Source organism: Aulostomus chinensis, chromosome 2 (genome assembly GCF_037954235.1).
Source record: "Aulostomus chinensis isolate RoL2024-O1b breed Wild chromosome 2, RoL_Achi_v1.0, whole genome shotgun sequence".
Taxonomy (NCBI): domain Eukaryota; kingdom Metazoa; phylum Chordata; class Actinopteri; order Syngnathiformes; family Aulostomidae; genus Aulostomus; species Aulostomus chinensis.
In genome coordinates, this window is record NC_141321.1 from 21,150,666 (window position 1) to 21,169,207 (window position 18,542).

Here is an 18,542-nt window from a genome sequence, read left to right on the forward strand (position 1 = left end):
AAAGCCGTCGATAAGGTGGGAGTTATTAATCTCACCTGCACATCCTCCAGGCGTAATGTTAATGCTCGGTTGGCACGAGACATCTCCTCTTCTTGCTCTTTAATCTCAGCAAAGGACTCCTCCAGTTGCTTCTTCTCCCTCTGTTGAGAGGTATGTTGCATTTGTAATATAATATGCTACAAAGGTTTTGTGAATTCAATATGAGCACATGAATGAATGTGGGAACCTCCAGCCGGCCTGCTCGGTCTCCTAGCCTGCTCTCCTGTAGCTTTGCCTCATCAATGATCCGGTTGAGTTTGGCCACCTCATTCTCCAGCTCCTGTGACCGCCTGCGCAGCCTCTCGATCTCTTGACTCAGTCTACCAGCTTGGCCTTCCAGTGCACCCTTGGCTGCTTCCACTTCAGCCTTCTCACGGACAGCAGCTGAGCTGTTCTGGAGATCAGAAGACAACAGGTCTCAGAAAAGAAGACAGGAGCCTTGTATAGAAAACTGAAGCATGATGGGACAATTCAGAGTGCAACAAATAGAGCTAAGTGTAGCGCTCAAGATTGTTGTTCAGGAAATCTGACCTTCTGTTGATTGAGGGCCACGCGAGAGCAAACTACCACAAATGGGGGAAAGAACCTGACATTTCAGGACTGCAATGAAACTCTTTGACTTTTGATCAGTACTTAAATATAGGAACAGTTAAAGCAACATTTCATCTAAAAAGTGTACTCTCAAATTGATGTCTTGAACTCACAAAGATGTGTCCTGCCCCCCCCCCCCCTTACTTTTTTGTCAGAAAGAGCCAGCCAGGTATATTTCGCATGGAGCTAATGCAACTGACAGCTAACAAAAGATACAGCAACAAAACAACAGAAGACTGTCCAAAAACTGTCTGTTTGCAAACTGAAGCACATTGTCCAGAATAATAAACTTTATTTTTATCCAAACACTTGAATTTGAGCTAAAAACTAACCAACCACAACTTCCCCATTTGGGCGGTCATTGCCAATCCTAACCAGCTTGTTAGTGTTTGTATTCAGCTGAACCAAATCCACAGCTGTTCACAGTGGCACAGAACATTAAGTGCTTTAGTTGTTTTACGTTGAAACCAAAGTGTTTGTGGATTACTGAGCGTACGACTGAAAGATGACATGGATCACAAAGAAGTGATACAGGGGAGAAAAAGATCTTTGTGAGCTCAAGACACCTATTTGTGAGTACTTGAAAGGCAAAATCCTTCCATTGTTCAGTAACATGATCAGAGTGCTCTGCAGAAAAAAAAGAGTGGTAGGCAGGCAGAAATACTCTCAAATGTATGAGAGAAGACAAACTACACTGCAAACAACGCTTACATCAGTAGAGCAGATAACAGCTCGAGGTTGCACTAACACCTTTCCGGTGAATGACAGCTTCATCAAAGGGAAGTTATGTTTAAAAAGTATAGAAAGACATTTTGTCATGGAGGTGGAATGTCAGGGAACAGGTTTGGCAGTTCACTGTTTCTCTTAGTGCAGTGAGGTATGCCTAAACTACAACAGAACACAACATACTTTATAATATACAGTAGAGAAGTGGAAAAAGTGAAGGCACTGAGGCAGGAGAGAAGTGTGAACTTGAGCCAAGGGGTTAATAAATGTCAACACTTTCCTCCAGGGCAGACTACAGTTCGTTATCCATCAAACAGTTGTGAATTCCAAATATGTCACAGTGTGTGTGTGTGTGTGTGTGTGTGTGTGTGTGTGTTGGGTGTGTGGGTCTGTACACACACGTACATACACACACACACACACACACACACACACACACACACCTTACAACACAGCTGGAAACACACTGATATAAGGTGCTGCAGAACAGTGCATCAATATACCCAGGCTTGCTTTTCTTGAGCAGTGCGCCTATGATGTTAGGCTTACTCATAATAGTAGTAATATGTGCAAAAACATCATGAAGAAGAATTATAAAATATATATTCCTATGACAATGACACAACAGAAAAAAACTATTTAGGTTTTAGCTTCGTCTGTAACAACACCTGAGTTAGTGTGGTGGGGCACTATAGTTACAGCTGGAACTCTTCAAGTGTTTATACTGTCGTCTTTACAAGTCTTGCCATCATTGTGTGTTAATTTGAGCACTTTGTGTATGAGAAATGGTGACTGGTGCCTCCCTGCTTCAGTGCCGGCAGGCCAGTCCAACCAGTTTTCCCAGTCACCACAGAACAACCCTCATGTGCTTCCCCAGCTCATTTAGTCTGGAGCTGTACAGACTCAAAATTGTCAAATGCAGACTAAATCATGAGAGACTAACCACAACTTTCATTAACATAATAAAGCATTGTCAGTGTTCCCTTTTCACAATATACACAGAAGGTTCTGCCCCAACACCCATCTCACCATCCCCCCTCCACAAACTATGGGCAAAGCCACTGAGCTGAGAGCAGCTTGGTGAGATCTTAACTGACCTGACTGACTCATTACCGGGCCAAATAAATGCCTCTTTGATATTTTCTATTAACCAACTAATGGGTTGTTCACTATTCTTTTTTTATAAGTCTTCAGTAACTTGATTCTTTTAATATTCATGATGACAAAAAGTTAATAATTTATTAAAAGTTTATTAAAGATTACCTAGCAATCACTGAGGGATTGACACAAACTAAACAATCACTTTATCAGCTATTTGTCAACTGTTGCTTACATTCAAATCTAACAAAGTCAATGACAACACAAGCAGACTTCAGCGTGTCAAAACATCAGAGGAACATATACTAATATCAAACGACCGGCTCATTTTTATTTCCATTTCACCTCAAAGTTTGACATCTTGTGTGCTCAAACTGTTTGTTTTAAGTTGCACATTAACTAACTCAGTGCAGTCGTTGAAGCACGGTGCCATGCGTGTCCTCTGGTGAAATCTTGGTTTCAGATATTCGGGTTCCAGCAAACACAAAAGGTGATGATTCAAAAGCAAACAGTAACCCACCACCAGAATATTTCCTGAGCATCCTGAGTATTTATGACTGTGATTCCTACAATATCAAATACTCTCTCAGAAAAAAAAAAAAATCATTTCATCACACAATAAAAATACCAATGATACTTCTACAGGGTGGCACGGTGGTGCAGTGGTCAGCACTGTCACCTCACAGCAAGAAGGTTCCAGGTTTGAGCCCCGGCTCCATCACAGGATCTTTCTGTGTGAGTCTCCATGTTCTCCCTGTTCCTGTGTGGGTTCTCTCTGGTACTCCAGCTTCCTCCCACAGTCCAAAGACATCAAGAGGGGACGAGGCTGATTGATACTCTAAACTGACCGTAGGTGTGACTGTGAGTGTGAATGTTTGTCTGTCTCTATGTGTTGGCCCTGAGATGGACTGGTGACCTGTCCAGGGTGAACCCCGCCTCTCGCCTGAAGGCTGCTTGGATAGGCTCCACCCCCCACGACCCTTAATAGGAATAAGTGGAAGAAAATGGATGGATGGATGGATGGATACTTCTACATAAAAAGTCATCTGTTCAACTGTAAAGACTCCAGTTTAGTGTAACACATACAAACAATGGTGCATTTTCATTGTTATGGCATAACCAAGAAGTTTCTCAAAATACTCAGATGTTTTTTTTTTATATATTTGATGCAAAGGGGCTTTTTACCATCTTGCTTTTGTTAAGCTTCTTCAGCCTTTGTCACCATACACATAACCCCAACCCTAAATACGAGGTTACTCCAAATTTCAGCAGCTGCTCTACATTAATAATATAAAATTACTTGCAATCTAAATAAATCTAAGAAAACAGACCAGCATGTTCTCTTTGAATATTGTGTTATCAAAAGTGCATTTTCATTCTTAAGCACTTTCAACAAACTACGAGTTTCCTCAAAATTATGCTCTGCCCCATTCTAGTAAATCAAAATGAATACTTAAAATCCTGAAACTTATTCAAACCACTGCGCCTGGTACAGTCAAGTATTGATGACAAAACTATCGCAAAGCCTGAAACAACTCCAATCCCTGGTACCCCCCCCCCAAAAAAAAACCTGTATTCATAGTCTTCAGCATTACAACTGAGGATGCTGAAATGTTTTAAGCGCCCTGCTTAATAACATTTTCCAAAAGGTGATGGAGCTGTTTCCAGTTGTCTAATTTCCTGTGTGTTCAGCTGGAGGCAGTTCAGTCTGAACCAGGATGCAACGAAACACATAACTTCCTCTGTTCTGCAGCAGCTGCAAAAATATGCTAACTGACAGATCCATAGTGACACTGATGAAAAATATGAAGCTAAGTAACAGATCCACAAGTGAGACATTTTCTTGAAAACATCCTGTTGTCCATCTTCACTCATGTTTAGTGCCTTTCAGTCATTTTGTTTTTCCTGCACAGTCGAGGCATCTTTCCATCACTTATTGTCACCATTAATGTGCATTTACATTTCTTCTGTCAATCACTGCAGTGACGCTAATATTCATCACCTCCAAATCGTCAATTCGCAAAGATGCTCAAATATGTGCATGAGAGGGTTAAGAAAATCCCGCTGATACAAAGAACAGGGTGATGATGACGACTTGTATTCATTGTATTTATTAGCCAGTCAGCTACTCTACTATGTCCATTCAGTTTTAATTTCTTTAAATGTTTCATACATTTTAAAGTCCAGACAGAACAGAATTAAGAGGGATATGTGGCTACATAAGGTTAGGGTTAAGACTAAAACATATTAACCTAAGCCAAGGTCGTTCCGAGTGGAGTTCATTTCCTGTCAGGTATCACATTATCAGTATTTCACCATCCTATCAGGGGACTAATAACACCCTTTTGTCAATGTAGAAGCCTGGCTTTCTTGTCAGTACGAAGTATGTGTTACAAATTCAGAAGGTTCCCTTATTAAAAAAGTAGCCTGACCTGAGTTTAACTGGAACAGAGGCTCTGTCATGGACTGAAAGGAGGGATTGAAGTGGAAATTAAAATGTGACAGCTGAGAAGCATCAGCATCTCTTTGGCAAAGGACAACGGTAATCAAATCTTGTTTTATCCTCCGAGAAATGGAAATACAAACCTTTTTTAAATGCAGTCTGTTGAACCAAACTTGAAGGTTAGAGATTGTTTGGGTATAGAAGCGCACTACAAAGACAGCGGAGAATGGGACAACATAAATGCTTTCAGAAATACATGTTTCACTGCTTAGATCTAATTCAGTAATGTAGCATTGTCCTCCAGATGAATGTATTTCCCAGATTTTACTTCAGCCTTTTATGCTTTTAAGTCTTAAATCCTGCCAAATGTGTTGATGTTACTTTTGAAACATGGATGCTACAAACACATTTGCTAACAACTACAACCACAATGTAATGTGAACTGATATGCCTTTAGAGTGCACCTACACCAGCTTGTGAGATGGTTAAAAAGAAGAAAAAACGCAAAGAGAATCTAGCGCAAAGGTTCTGCATGATCACAGGCCTGCAAAGAGGAAACTTAATGTTTCCCTCAATGGCCTTTAGAGCCGCTGCTTCTCCCCACACAGTCCACAATAAACCAGTTCTTAAAATACTCGCATTAATTACAAAGCATTTATAAAATTACTAAGTCTAACTTATATTTATAAGCCTCTCGCTGCCAATTTAATCATGCACCACCATCCTGGCCAAGACTCAGTCAAAGTCTGAACAGAAAGACAAAGAGAGGAGAAAACTGCCAGTTCTCCAGGCCAAAGGAAGAAAGGTTTGACTAAACTGTGTCCCACAACCCGCCAAAAACTGTAACACGCAAAACTCATTCTGACATGAAATCAGATTCGTATTCATCATTTCACATTAAAAAATTCAATTGCCAAAAATTTCATCAGAAAACACACAAACCAGCATTAAACAGCACAGCTTGAATATAAGGCTGCAAACCACTAGTCTCTTATCTCTTTGTCATCTCAGAAGGAGGTTGGTATTTTAACTGACTCCTGTTGTTTTGGCAGATTAGGCTCCCACCACATCAGCTCTCACAGGCAGCGGGGTAAAAGAACAATAAACACAAATATCCAGGCCACTGCCTGGTTTCTCATGGAAGTGACCCTCATAGAGCTGTGCATTCTTTCTATGAGTGAACTAGTTCCCTTTTTCCTGTTAAAAGTGATCATAAAAGCTCTTTGAGAGCCTGAGAGATGTAATATTCCTACAAGTAAAGGCAACTAATTCTTTGCCACAGCTGTCAATATCCAGAAAGTCTGTCCATCATTTCCTTCCTTGCTTGCTGCTCTTCGTCTATGTCCGCTTCTTTCCGGGCACCTGCTTCTAGGCTCCTGAAGCTACACAGGGAAATATAGTGCTATCATCAAACACACAGACTCATGCGGGAGTCTTTACTTTCAAAACAAGCCTGAGGGGGGACTCTTCTCTGGGCTAAGCAAGTTTGATGATCAGACAGTGAGACTTCAGTTCACACACTGGCAGAGATTACTTAAGAGGCCGGCTGGGTGATATGGGCACCGGCCAGAAAATGAACTACATTTAGGGGAGCTGGAGATCACTGTGGCATTTTGTGTGTTAACTGTGGAGTTAGGAAATCAGAAAAATACAGTATTTGGGATTGAGGTTACAGATAACAGCCTGATAACAATGTGGCTGTGTCGCATGCTGTGGCTTGGAGCTCTAGGTGAAATATAACAAGAACTGGAAATGATGTGATAAGCACAAGGCTCTGTCTTTACAGTTAGGAAAGAAGACCACGACAGAGATCTATTAAAGCCTCTAACACTGAAAACGTGGAGTGCTGCAGAGACTGAGATGCAACTGCAGCACCCTAAAGAGGCATAAATGAAAGATCCAAGCCTCTCCTGCAGGTCAGGGGCGGGTGAACTGTAACAGAGCTGGAGCTGAGTGAAGAAGGTCCGCAGGGTGCACATTCTCCACTTTGACCCAACATTCCTGGAAATAAACCCGCCTCTCTACTCACTGCACCTCATCTTTCCTCATTTTTGGCATACCAGCATAAGCTGACGAGAACAATCCAATCCATTCCAAATGTACAGCAGACATCTTAAAACATCAAGAGCAGCTCAGGTTAGAGACTTGTTAAAAAAAGAAAATTAATAGTCTCTCTCAAAGGTTGGATGACAGTTCTTCTACCTTAATAAAATTCCACAGATTTCAGCTCATTGAAAACACAATGCAGCTTTCAATTTAAGACACAAAACAGACCTCATTCCTTTCAGGGGGTCGGCCACACATCCCCTTTTCTGCAGCATACTGACCCACTTATTCAGCCTGTCCCAACCCCCGCTGCTATTATTGTTTGAAACAAACTCATCATTCATTTTCAAGCTGAGGTCCACATTGACCCCCCCCTCTTTCACGGCAAAGAAAGACGAGGGGACACCACACAGCTCAAGAATGGCAGCTCATTAGATTAGTGATGGCTTGCCACTGCAATTAACTAGTATACAGAGCAATTTAGTGCTCCAGTTTCCAGCATTCTTCTCTATATGGGATCCTACAGTCATCACAAACATCAGGGCCATATAAAGGGAGAGGTAGCACTTTGTTTAGAGACTGGAGGGAACATAAAGATGCAAAGTTCACTCAGACCCGTTTTTCTTTGACACCCTAACATAAGTAAAATAGTTCATGAGAAATAAGCAACTTTCCTATAAACCTGTAACTCAGAGTATTGACCACTAAATTGAACTTTATTTACTTTATTTTCTAGGAAGCCTGGTTTTTCTTATCTAATTTTCACATTGGCACTACAAAAAATATTCAAACTAAACTTTAATATTTTTAGGTTCTGCATAATTAATATTCAGTCCTCTAATCTACAAATGTCTCACATGTCATAGAACACTAATCTGAGGACATAAAGGGAACGTTCAAATGAGTAAGAATGCTTTTATGTCTTAAAAAAGAAAAACAATGACTTAATCTTGCCAAGTGTTTACAAAGCACTGAAGGGAAGCCCCTGATGACAAACTCCCCTGGGGGTGCAGTACCTCCGTTTGATAAAAAGGAAATGTTGTCATCGGCTCAAGAGTAAAGCACAGCACTGCTGTGGTCCCCCACCAGCACTGCAGGAAGCCGAGCACAAGGACAACTTCCACTCTTTGAGACAAACAGGACACACGTGAGTCACACGGCGACCTACTGATGCGTCTGCAGTCCTCTCAGTGTGCTGAGTGCTTCGTCTCCTTTTAATGCACCACTGCTCTTCTCATCTCAACTCACCTTCCTCTCATTTGTAACAGTGATTTTCATGAGGGATATCAATGTCTTCTAACTGTTTTGGAGTCAATTATAACTTTAATTGCTACCTGGTTAAAATAGCGACCTTGCCAGTAGGGCAACTCCTAATAAGGCATACACACGTAAACCTTTTCATGCAACATCATTCTTGTAATAAAATGTTCCTCCCTAGAGAAACAAGCTGAGATAAGAAAACAACTCCACACTTGACTTGCTGGAATCCTTGAAAAATAAGGACAAGATATCTTTAACTGGTACTTTAAGTGTGTGCACTGAAGCAACATAATTTCCACATGATGTCTTCTCACCACAGTAAATGAACATCCAGTCCTATTGTATCCAATAATTGTAGCTATAGGCTTGTTCCATTACTTGTTTGCCACAGCATCAAAATCATCACAATCACAAAGAAAAACACGGTTACACCAAGCATTTATGTATGTCGCTAGAACTGGATTTTGAAGGGTTAAACATCTGCAAATCATGAAAAGCCTGTTTTTTTGTATTTTTTACTAAAAACCACAGTGGTACAACTGAGGCATCAAACATGGAAAATCATTTACACATAATTCAAGGTTACCAGACTATTCTGGATGTATTCATTCCATTAAAACAATAATGTTTTGATACTCTGTGCCACAGCTGGGAAACTACTACAAAAGGTATAAATAATGCTACTTCAAAGCACTGATGGAAAACATATGGCACAACTTTCAATACAAAACCCCACACTGTTAGAGCTCCCTGATGTGGTGCTTATCTCCACATTCCCCTCTGACAGGGTGTGTTCCTGGATTGGAGGAGGGAGAGAGGGAAAGAAATGGGGAGGAGGATTGAATCAGGAGGAGAGGGGGAGGACGATTACCTGCTTGACCTCCTCCAAAGACATTTGCAGCCTGCTTATCTCCTTCTCATACTGCTCCCTCATCTTGTCCACTTCCTGATCATGAGCGGCCACATCCTCCTTCAGTGCTCCTTTCAGAGCTGTCAGCTCCCTCTCCCGCCTCCTCAGAATATCTTCCTGGTCCTCCTTGGCCAGGAGAACTTCCTGCATCTCAACCTTCAACTGCATCATGTCCTGAAAAAAAAAGAGAGTTTGGAAGATTTAGATTAACCCTAAAAACTGCAATTTCACTGCAGCCTGTAACCACAAGGCAAAGCAAAACAGTTTAGTTCTAAAAATTCTAAAAATAAACTTGTTCTTGTGTCATCTTTCAAGAGGTGGAATCAAATCAGCTGCCATCAGCCACATATTCTACAAGCTTAGAGGGTGTGTCTAAAAACAGAAAAAAAACCCAATGCTGTGTTTTACCGCCAAAATGAGGTCTTTCTCTTCATCAGCAGCTGACTTTTTAGCAGAGTCAAGCTCATCGTGCATCTCTGACAGCTGGTCCTGCAGGTCTCGGATCTCTGTCTGGTATTGCTCCCTCTCCATCTTCACCTGGAACAGCCTGACAGACCACACAACATGTCACATCGCAGCACAGATAGACAACACACACACACACACACACACACACACACACACACACACACACACACACACACACACACACCTGTGCATCAATTGACACATACAAATGGTAGCACCTGTGCTGGCTCTGAATATGTGGGCGATAGAGCAAAGAGGTTAAATCCCTACACCAGAATGGTGGTAAACTAGTAATATCTAACCTTGCTTAATGTCACAACCCTGAGTTGAGGGTGATAAGTGATGTGAAGCTACACAAATCACCGCACAACTAGTGCATCTGCTTTTACCACACCTGACTCCAAAAATGGGTTGTCTTCAGAAGAAAAAAACATAAAACTGAGAGGTATCATTTTGAAAAATTAGAAAAATAAATGATCTAACAAAAAGAATTTGACACAAAAGACCCATAAGAAGGCAGAAATAAGAGTTAAGTAGTAGAAAAATACAATTATTAAAACATCAACATTTCAAAAGACCTCAGCAAACACACAACCAGCAAGCCATTAATAAAGGCAGCATGGTTACATGGACTGTGAACGTCATACTGAGAGTAGTAAAACAGCAGGTGTATAATACATGGGGTGGACAGTTAGAACAGTCCCAATAATGTGTCAGTCACCAAGCAGGCACTAAGACAGAGGGTGGGAGATAGACCCAACACAAAGGCACTGGCATGGTTACCTTTTAGGAAACTATCAACAGTCTAGATGGTTTCATCAACAGACACCCTACCCCGCCATCACCATCCTGGCACATGTAAACCAAAGTCAAAGCTTATGAACATAGCACAGTATAATTTGTTATGAAGTGACCTGGACAGGGGATTAACCGAGTGGTTCTTCAGCTACACTGCTGGTTTTTTTTTTGTTTTTGTTTTTTAATTTTCATACGCCAGTAAGGGCCTTCACCACCTCCCAGCTCTCCCCCCTTGGACCAGAAACCCCATATACAAGTAGAAGTAGATATTGCAGTGACAAGAACTTAATCATGCTCCAGCTTCCCACCACAGACAAAAGGGAAGTACAGTATCATTACCAAGAACCAAGCCAGGTGTCCCTGCACCACCCTTGCACAGCACAAACTAAACACATTGACAATGATGAAGGTCATAGCAAGGCCCTGCAAATGCTAATTGCTAAATTAAGTGAAGCAGGTAGATAGATCATCCACTTGGTGTCATCAGCATCATTACTAGGCACTTACTCTTCCACTGTAGTCTGAAGTTCAGCCTCTGTTTTGGCCAGTTTTTCCTTCAGGCGTTGGCACTCTTCGACAGTCCGCTCCAACTCCTGCTGGAGCTCCTTCAAACTCGCAGTCATCCTCTTGTCAGCTTTATTTTTCTAATGATCAAACATACTTATATTGAGAATCTTCCTACAGACACACACATCTACTCTTCTCTCATACCAGGCTTTTGACATTTGGACTTAAATGATCTCATAAACTTGCTGCGTCATAAAATGCCGTTCCTGACAATCAGCCAGATTCAATGACAGGGTTCTGTCCGTCCATGTTCAGCATTGCAGCATAACACTCATACACGGCTGTAAAGTTGCAAAAACTTTAAGGGAGCAAGGAGTGCTCCATTTTTTTGCCTGAAAAACCTCCTTTGTGTTAAGACCTAAATATTTAAATAATCTGGACAAAAAATATAAATATATTTATATGCCAACAAAATGAAGCTTGTATCAAAGCTCAGTAGCATATCAACTGTTGTTACCGTGCTTTGCTGCTCCAGCTGCTGCTTCAGTCCAACCATTTCTTTCTCCAGCTCAGCATTCTGCTCCTGCAGGGCTTTGGTCTGTGCAGCAAGAGCCGGCGACTGACAGCACAACACACAGGAGTCAGAGCTGTTTACATCTTATCAATCCAACATCCATCGGCATCTTCCGCTTATTCCTTACTAGTAAGGGTCGCGGGGGGGCTGGAGCCTATCCCAGCATCTACGGGCGAGAGGCGGGGTTCACCCTGGACAGGTCGCCAGTCCATCGCAGGGCCAACATACAGAGACGAACAACCATTCACACTCACATTCACACCTACGGTCAATTTAGAGTATCAATCAGCCTAGTCCCCAATTGCATGTCTTTGGACGGTGGGAGGAAGCTGGAGTACCAGAGAGAACCCACACAGGTACAGGGAGAACATGGAGACTCCACACAGAAAGATCCCGCGCTGGAGCCGGGGCTCAAACCCAGAACCTTCTTGCTGTGAGGCCACAGTGCGAACCACTGCACCACCGTGCAGCCCTCAATCCAACATTACAAATTTATATTGGAACAATTTATCACTACCTCCCACTCATAGTTGAGTGATTTGGAAACTCTTAGATTAGCACTAGATCTGCTTCAAAGAAGTTAAATATTCAACTGCTACAGTATTTAAAGCAAACAGCTAAAAATTCAGCCTGAAATAATATGCGCACTGTATTAAAAATAAAATTCAAATGATTAAAGATTAGAAAGTTCTTGAGGGGTTTCAATCAAACACTTGATTTGAAAATTCAAAGTGAGCTGCCGCATGGTTCAACTTCAACTGAAACAAATTCAACAAGCACAGCATTCTCAAACACTCATGCCTTAGTCATTTTACTGCAAGTATTGCTGTTGATAGAGTGACACAAGAATGACATATTTTTGTAGGCTAACCTGGAAGTTTGCATCGCAATGGGTTATAAAATGTTGTGTTATCTCAACCTTTTTTTTTTAAATCATCTCCTCAAGTTAAGGCATCTAAAAAAAAAAAACTTGAAAAAACTCACTGATTTTGAGACAAGGAGATATTCAAAAATGTTATCTCATATCCAGGTTTTAGCAGTCGTTCCTAAGCCAGTCTATGCTTAGTAAGTAAAGGGTGACGGTAGAACCGGCTGGCCACCTCATCCCCGATCATTCAATTTATTTAAAAAATGCTTTTATGACCTATGGCTGGTAGATCTGTACAGACAGTCGAAAAACTCTGCTCTTGATATTAAAACATGGAAAAAAAACATTTAAATCAAGGGACCTTTACATGAATGTGAATAATACACCTATAAAGCAGCTTCTCACTTTGTTGTCATCTTGGGCGCTCGCTGTAGCTCGAGACTTCAATGTCTGAATCTTCTCAAAGACAAGGTTGACCTTCCTCTTAGTCGTTTCATCATTATCACTGCTTCTATAGACAAAGACACACATGCATGTTAGTCAGCAGACTCTGAAAAAGGTGGGGGGGGGAAAAAAAGAGGTATTTGAGTTGGGGGATCAGAATTGATTCCGGGATGAGAGGAACTCATTCCCAGCCTTGAGAAGGTCAAGAAGGGTCACACTCCTTTGATCTGTCACATAGCACAAACAGCACCGATACAGCGCCAACTGAACCATGAATCATGAGCTGTAAGATGGGATTTCTCCACCTGGTAAAATATGTAAATGGGAACCAGAGGTACAGCTGTATCAGCAACCCTGCAGGGGTTAATAGATCTCCTATGGTTTCAATTGTAAACAAATTAAATGTCCCACTATTGCAGGAGAGATAATGACATTCAACAAGATATAGATATATGATAACAAGATACAATACATGACATCGCAAACATTTGCTGTGAGGCTTCAGAATGTAAAAGCAGCTGATTAATTAAACCTGCATTCACAGTATTTGGTTAAAAAAAATTAAAAAAAAAAAAAAAGCAGCCACACAGCCTAAATGTTATACTTCAGACCTTATCTGTGTCTTGTGCTAAAAACAAGATGGTGGGATGTACTGAGCAACCAGTTCAAAGTATTATTCTAACCACTAAAACTTTCCATTTTAGAGTTCAGGGAAAGTTTGGCATTGAACAACAATCCTCTTTGAGTTTATAGACATACTTTTGAAATCCCAGAGACGGGAGGATCTTCTCAACCCACAGAATATTTCATCCTTGGGTTAAAGTGAAAACATAAGTATCAACACAATCTATTGTTGCACCACTTTCACATGACAACAGCAATTTAGTGTTCCAATAAATTATGTCGGTGGCCCAGCAAGCAACTTCTCAACCTCCCTTCTCCACATACATATGATTTTCATTACACCTTCATAACCTCTGCTGGTGAATGTTTGTCTTCAGAACCTTGGGAATGTAGCTCAGTTTCAGACCCAGCACTTCCATCTGTGTTTCCTTTCCTTTGTCCTGTGACTCCTGACCTGTGGCCCGACACACCCAAACAGTTTCCTGCTCTCTTTCTACATTGCCCCAGACTGCTAGAACTACAGAACCCAGCACAGACTTTCTCAGTGCAATAAACAAAAAGAGCAACTGTAGCATCAGATGGTCTATTTTAATGGTATTTGCTTTTAATTTACTTTTTTTTTTAATTATTCCTGACAATGACACTGCAATATTGAACAGGCTGTAAAGAATGCTAGCTTATCAGATTTTGCCCTCTTCGCTCCATTTCACCTCGACCTGTCTTCCCCTGACAGTCAACAAGTGTCTGATTACAGAAACAAACACAAGATTTGCCATTGCTAAGCATAAGAAGCGAGAAAGTGGGGTTTTTTGGCAAGAAAAAAAAATTCCAGACTGCTGGATCATTGACCGCCTGCATTGGAGGGTAAGAAGAACACATTCCATCACTTTGATCATAAACAGTCAAGCTCTGATAAAAACCACTAATGCCTCCCTCAGTACAGCCTCTCCCTTCACCATGAGGCTTCAGGGGGAACAGTATGCTCAGGTCATGATTCAGCTAACAGCCAAGAATTCAAACTATAATGGTTGTACAACATGAAACACATTTAATCTATGTTCTTCAAAACTTAAGCTTAAAAAAAAATGTTGAAGAATTAACTCACCCATCTTTAAGATAATTGAATAAAATTTGTTTTGCTGTCTCCTCATGTGTTTGTTGTGAAAGCTCCTGCTGACCTTTGAGAAGATCTGGTGTCGCCTGAGTGAGACAGGAAATGAGAGATCATTAAGTATTAAGATCCCATGGACTAGTTTTGTTTTTGTAATAAAAAGCCACCAATTATGTCAGAGTCATACCACGAGGCTCTTTAAATTGATACTTCACCCAAAAATTTGATTTTTTTTCTACATTGTCTTTAGATCACAATGACTTTTTTCACTGCTGTGTCACTTCCTTGTAACTCCAGAACAGAGACAGAGCAAGCCACTCATGTTTAGGATGAAGCTAATGGCACTTAATAGACACCAAACTCAAACAACAGCAAAACACAGATTTATAATCTCCACCTCATCATCTTGTACAATCCACACCTTTTTCATCCAGCTGTACATTCAGTAATCCACAAATACTTTGATCTGCACTAAAAACAAACTAACTATAACGCTTCCGGTTCAGTACTACCATGAAGCAGCATGAGCCTGCTTGTCATGCTCTGTGCTACAATGAATGAGGGCTGAATCAGAAAAGTTAAAGTTAGATTGTTTTAGCTAAAATAAAAGTGTTTGGGGATTACTGGGCATAAAGCTTGATCGAACAGGACGATGTGCTTGCACATTTGTGAATAGACATTTCAAACAGTTTTTCTGTTGTCTTTACTCATGGTGGGCTGGCTATAGGGTGTCATATCTTAGCTTCGAGCTAAATGCAAATGGTTGCCGCTTTCTGCATTTTGGAGTCATAAAGAAATAGAAAAACATCTTTGTGACCTCAAGACACCTTTCTGTCCCTGAAAGGCAAAACACACTTTTTAAGAGAAGTATAACTTTAAAAGGTGGATGCAGAAGCTCTTGGTTTCTACCTGCACATCTGTGTCTGCACTGGCCTTTTTGTCAGTGCTGGAGGAGGGCTTGGACAATGATGTTGACAGTGATGACATCGTAACTTTGCTATCTGAGGATGCACTGTTCTCCCTTTCTTTACTCTTCAATGATGAAGTAGATGAGTGGGTCTGTGGCTTTTTGTATCCACGGATGTAGCCGACACCTTTGGCAACAGTGCCCTGGGGAGAGCCGGGTGCACTGGTGACACGGGATGACGGCCTGGAGTCGACTCTACCATCTACCGCCATGAGCCAAGAATCCTGACTCCCAGTTGTCCTCTGCAGCCGGAGCTGGGAAGGCCGCAGGACATGCTCCATTGATGAACCTCTATGGCAGTTAAATTCATCTAAGTAGCTGGAGCCTTCTCGCTGGCTGAGGGCACTGTCCACACTGCGAGAGCGCTTCCTGTCCTCCAGATTGATTCTGTTCCTGCGTCCAGCCCTGCCCCTCCGCTGATGGCCACCATCTTTGCCGTCAAACTTCTCAATGAGCTCATCAACACCAGGAATGGAACCTGTGTCAATGTCTCTACCTGAACCTGGGAGAAAAGGGATGTAGCGTCGGTTCTCATGGCGGTTGATGCTGTCTGCATACAGGGCCTCCATCTGTTCATCTATTAGAGCCTTAGAGGTAGAGGAGGAGGAGGAGTGGCGGGAGCGTGAAGAGGACTGGAGAACAGGACCGCTGGAGTCAGTCCTCCGTAATGGAAGGACATCAGGCTCACGCCGGCTGCGCTCAAGGCTGGAGTTGGCGCTGCTCATTGAACTGGGGGATCTGCATGGGGTCTTGTTCTGCTCATTTGTGGGACTGGACACAGTAGTGGGCTGTGGCTGTGCTGAAGCCACTGATTGGGGATGAGGTTGAGTTGTAGAGGTTAGCTTGAGCTGAGGTGGATTTAGGTTTGTGAGCCGAGGCTTGGACTGCGGCTGAGCCACTTGAGGCTCAGGTTTAGTTCGCACCTTTCCTTGGGGCTGAGCAGGCTGTGACCTGGGCTTTGGTGGGGCTGAATCAGTCTGGCTCTGGGATGGAAGTTTCCTGTCAGCTTGTGCAGGAGCTGTATTCCGGTCCAGGCTGGATGACCTGACATGGGATGACGCAGTAGATGTAGAGGAAGAACTCTGCTTGTATCCAGTCTCTGCCAGAGACAAAGGCCTCGAAGGCAGACTGTGGATGCCCCCCAGGTTCAGGGAGTTGGTCTCTGGATCATACGGCTGCAGGATCTCTGGGTGCTTCTGAAAGTTCAGAAGAGTGGACGGTTTCTTTCCTTGTGAGTCAGATGCACCATTTTGAGGGCCAGTGTAATGCATCATCTTCTGAGACCTGTACTCCATGAAGGGGCTGTTGGATCCAGCCTCCCTGTCTCCTTTGAAATCATACTCCTGGTAGTTATCTATAAAAGAGCCTTCTGTGTCATTGTAACCATTACTGGGGTCTATATACGGCTGAGAACCCATGTCCTGGTTGTTCAGAACCACATAGGGGTGCCCATCTATACCCTGGACTCGGATGCTGAGACCATATGAACCACCTCCATTGCTATGAGACCTAGAGGAGCGAGATGGTTGAGTGTAGCCCTGCGGTGGTCCACTGTTAGGAACGCCAGTCACTCTGTATGACTCCATCAGGAATGCAGAAGGAAAATAAATCCCTCTTCCTGGATCAGGTGGCCTTCCCCTGCAAGCAAAGATTGAAATTGGCTGCATTAGTCAGAAATGAGACATGACATAATTCAAATACAATACAATTATTTCCAAACTCAGCCAGTAGTTAAATATTACAGCCCCCTCCTCCACTTCCTTCTCCTCTGCTTGTTTTGATTTCTTAATGAGCTTTATTTTCCCAAAATGATCCTCTGGTCAAATGAAAAGAGTTACCAATGAACTCTATTTGAGGAAAGGCGCCATGATCTCTCTGACAAATATGACTCAACATAACCTACATTCTTTTGGACTGCAAATATTGCCAAGTACTGTTTAAGAGGACCTTCCAGGTGAGTGACTAACAGGTAAGGTATAACAAAATGACTGTTTACCTTGTGCAGTACAGAATATGGGTTTAACAGGTTGGGAGAGAAAGGGTTTAACAGAGAAATAACACGCTGACATGAGTCATTCAGTTTGTGTAGAGCGAGAGAGACACACAGACAGACAGATAGAGACAGACAGACAGAGAGAGAGAGAGAGAGAGACAGAGAGAGAGAGAGCAATACACCTTGAATCCTTGTAAATAACATTATAATTTACAGCCCCCGCTCATCGAACCCAACAAAGCTTCACTTGTCATTTATGATAGTAGCTGGGCTGTCAAATTTGACGCATTAGCGCCACGACTGGGAGAACACAGCTGGCAATAAATATCAAACTGTGTACAAATACTAAAAGTAAGCTGCTCAGTGTTCCTCAGGAATATTTATGCATGGGAGGCTGGTGAAGACAAAGCCATCAGCAGCTGCCATGTGTTTCTCTGGACAATGGGCTTTCAACAGGTTCCTGTTTGCTGTGCTGATAGTGACCCATTTACCCGATATAACAATATAAAGAGGGACTGAGATAGGCCTGGAAGGAGGACTCTGATAAGACTGACAACAAAGGCAAAAGTAGGATATATCATGTAAGTGCAGAAAGAAGAAGCACTAAGAAGGGGGTGGGGGATAGGAAGATATTTACCATGAAACTAAATATATATGTTAATCACTCAAGTTACTAGCGATTACTCCATGCAAAATGCAACTCAATGAGTCGGACTGTTTCATGGGAACACTGGATGTTTTTAAAAGGACTGCTTCACATTAATTTAATGACGTAAATTGATTTGTCAACTTGTAATGTCCAAATATTGATGCTCTTCTATGAAATGTACTATATTAAGTTATAATTTAACAGGCAAGCAGAGGTGGTCGGCACTCAACTGGTATCCAGAGGGTTTCTGTGTGAGGTCACTCATACAAGTTCCAATATGAGCACTTAGTAGTAATGCTACAATTCTGACAGTGACAAATATGTTTTAATGTTATCAGATATTCCTCACTTCAAGACTCAAACAAAATGAAGACAAAATGAAGAATCCATTGAGCAACTCATATAAAAGGTAATGCTGTGAAAATG

The 18,542-nt window shown here is 42.0% G+C and overlaps 1 protein-coding gene across 1 annotated transcript in view; it reads right to left on the bottom strand.

Annotated features, from left to right (window-relative positions):
• Nucleotides 1-18,542, bottom strand: part of cgnl1 (cingulin-like 1) — a 28,688-nt gene that overhangs the window by 8,694 nt on the left and 1,452 nt on the right. The window contains exons 2-10 of the mRNA XM_086184010.1: nucleotides 15,417-17,112; nucleotides 14,502-14,596; nucleotides 12,734-12,839; nucleotides 11,404-11,505; nucleotides 10,887-11,023; nucleotides 9,522-9,660; nucleotides 9,075-9,287; nucleotides 227-433; nucleotides 36-140 (exon numbers count right to left, since the gene is read on the bottom strand). Coding sequence (XP_086040136.1) covers nucleotides 36-140; nucleotides 227-433; nucleotides 9,075-9,287; nucleotides 9,522-9,660; nucleotides 10,887-11,023; nucleotides 11,404-11,505; nucleotides 12,734-12,839; nucleotides 14,502-14,596; nucleotides 15,417-17,060 — 2,748 coding nt within the window. The 5' untranslated portion in view covers nucleotides 17,061-17,112. The remainder of the gene's footprint in view (nucleotides 1-35; nucleotides 141-226; nucleotides 434-9,074; nucleotides 9,288-9,521; nucleotides 9,661-10,886; nucleotides 11,024-11,403; nucleotides 11,506-12,733; nucleotides 12,840-14,501; nucleotides 14,597-15,416; nucleotides 17,113-18,542) is intronic.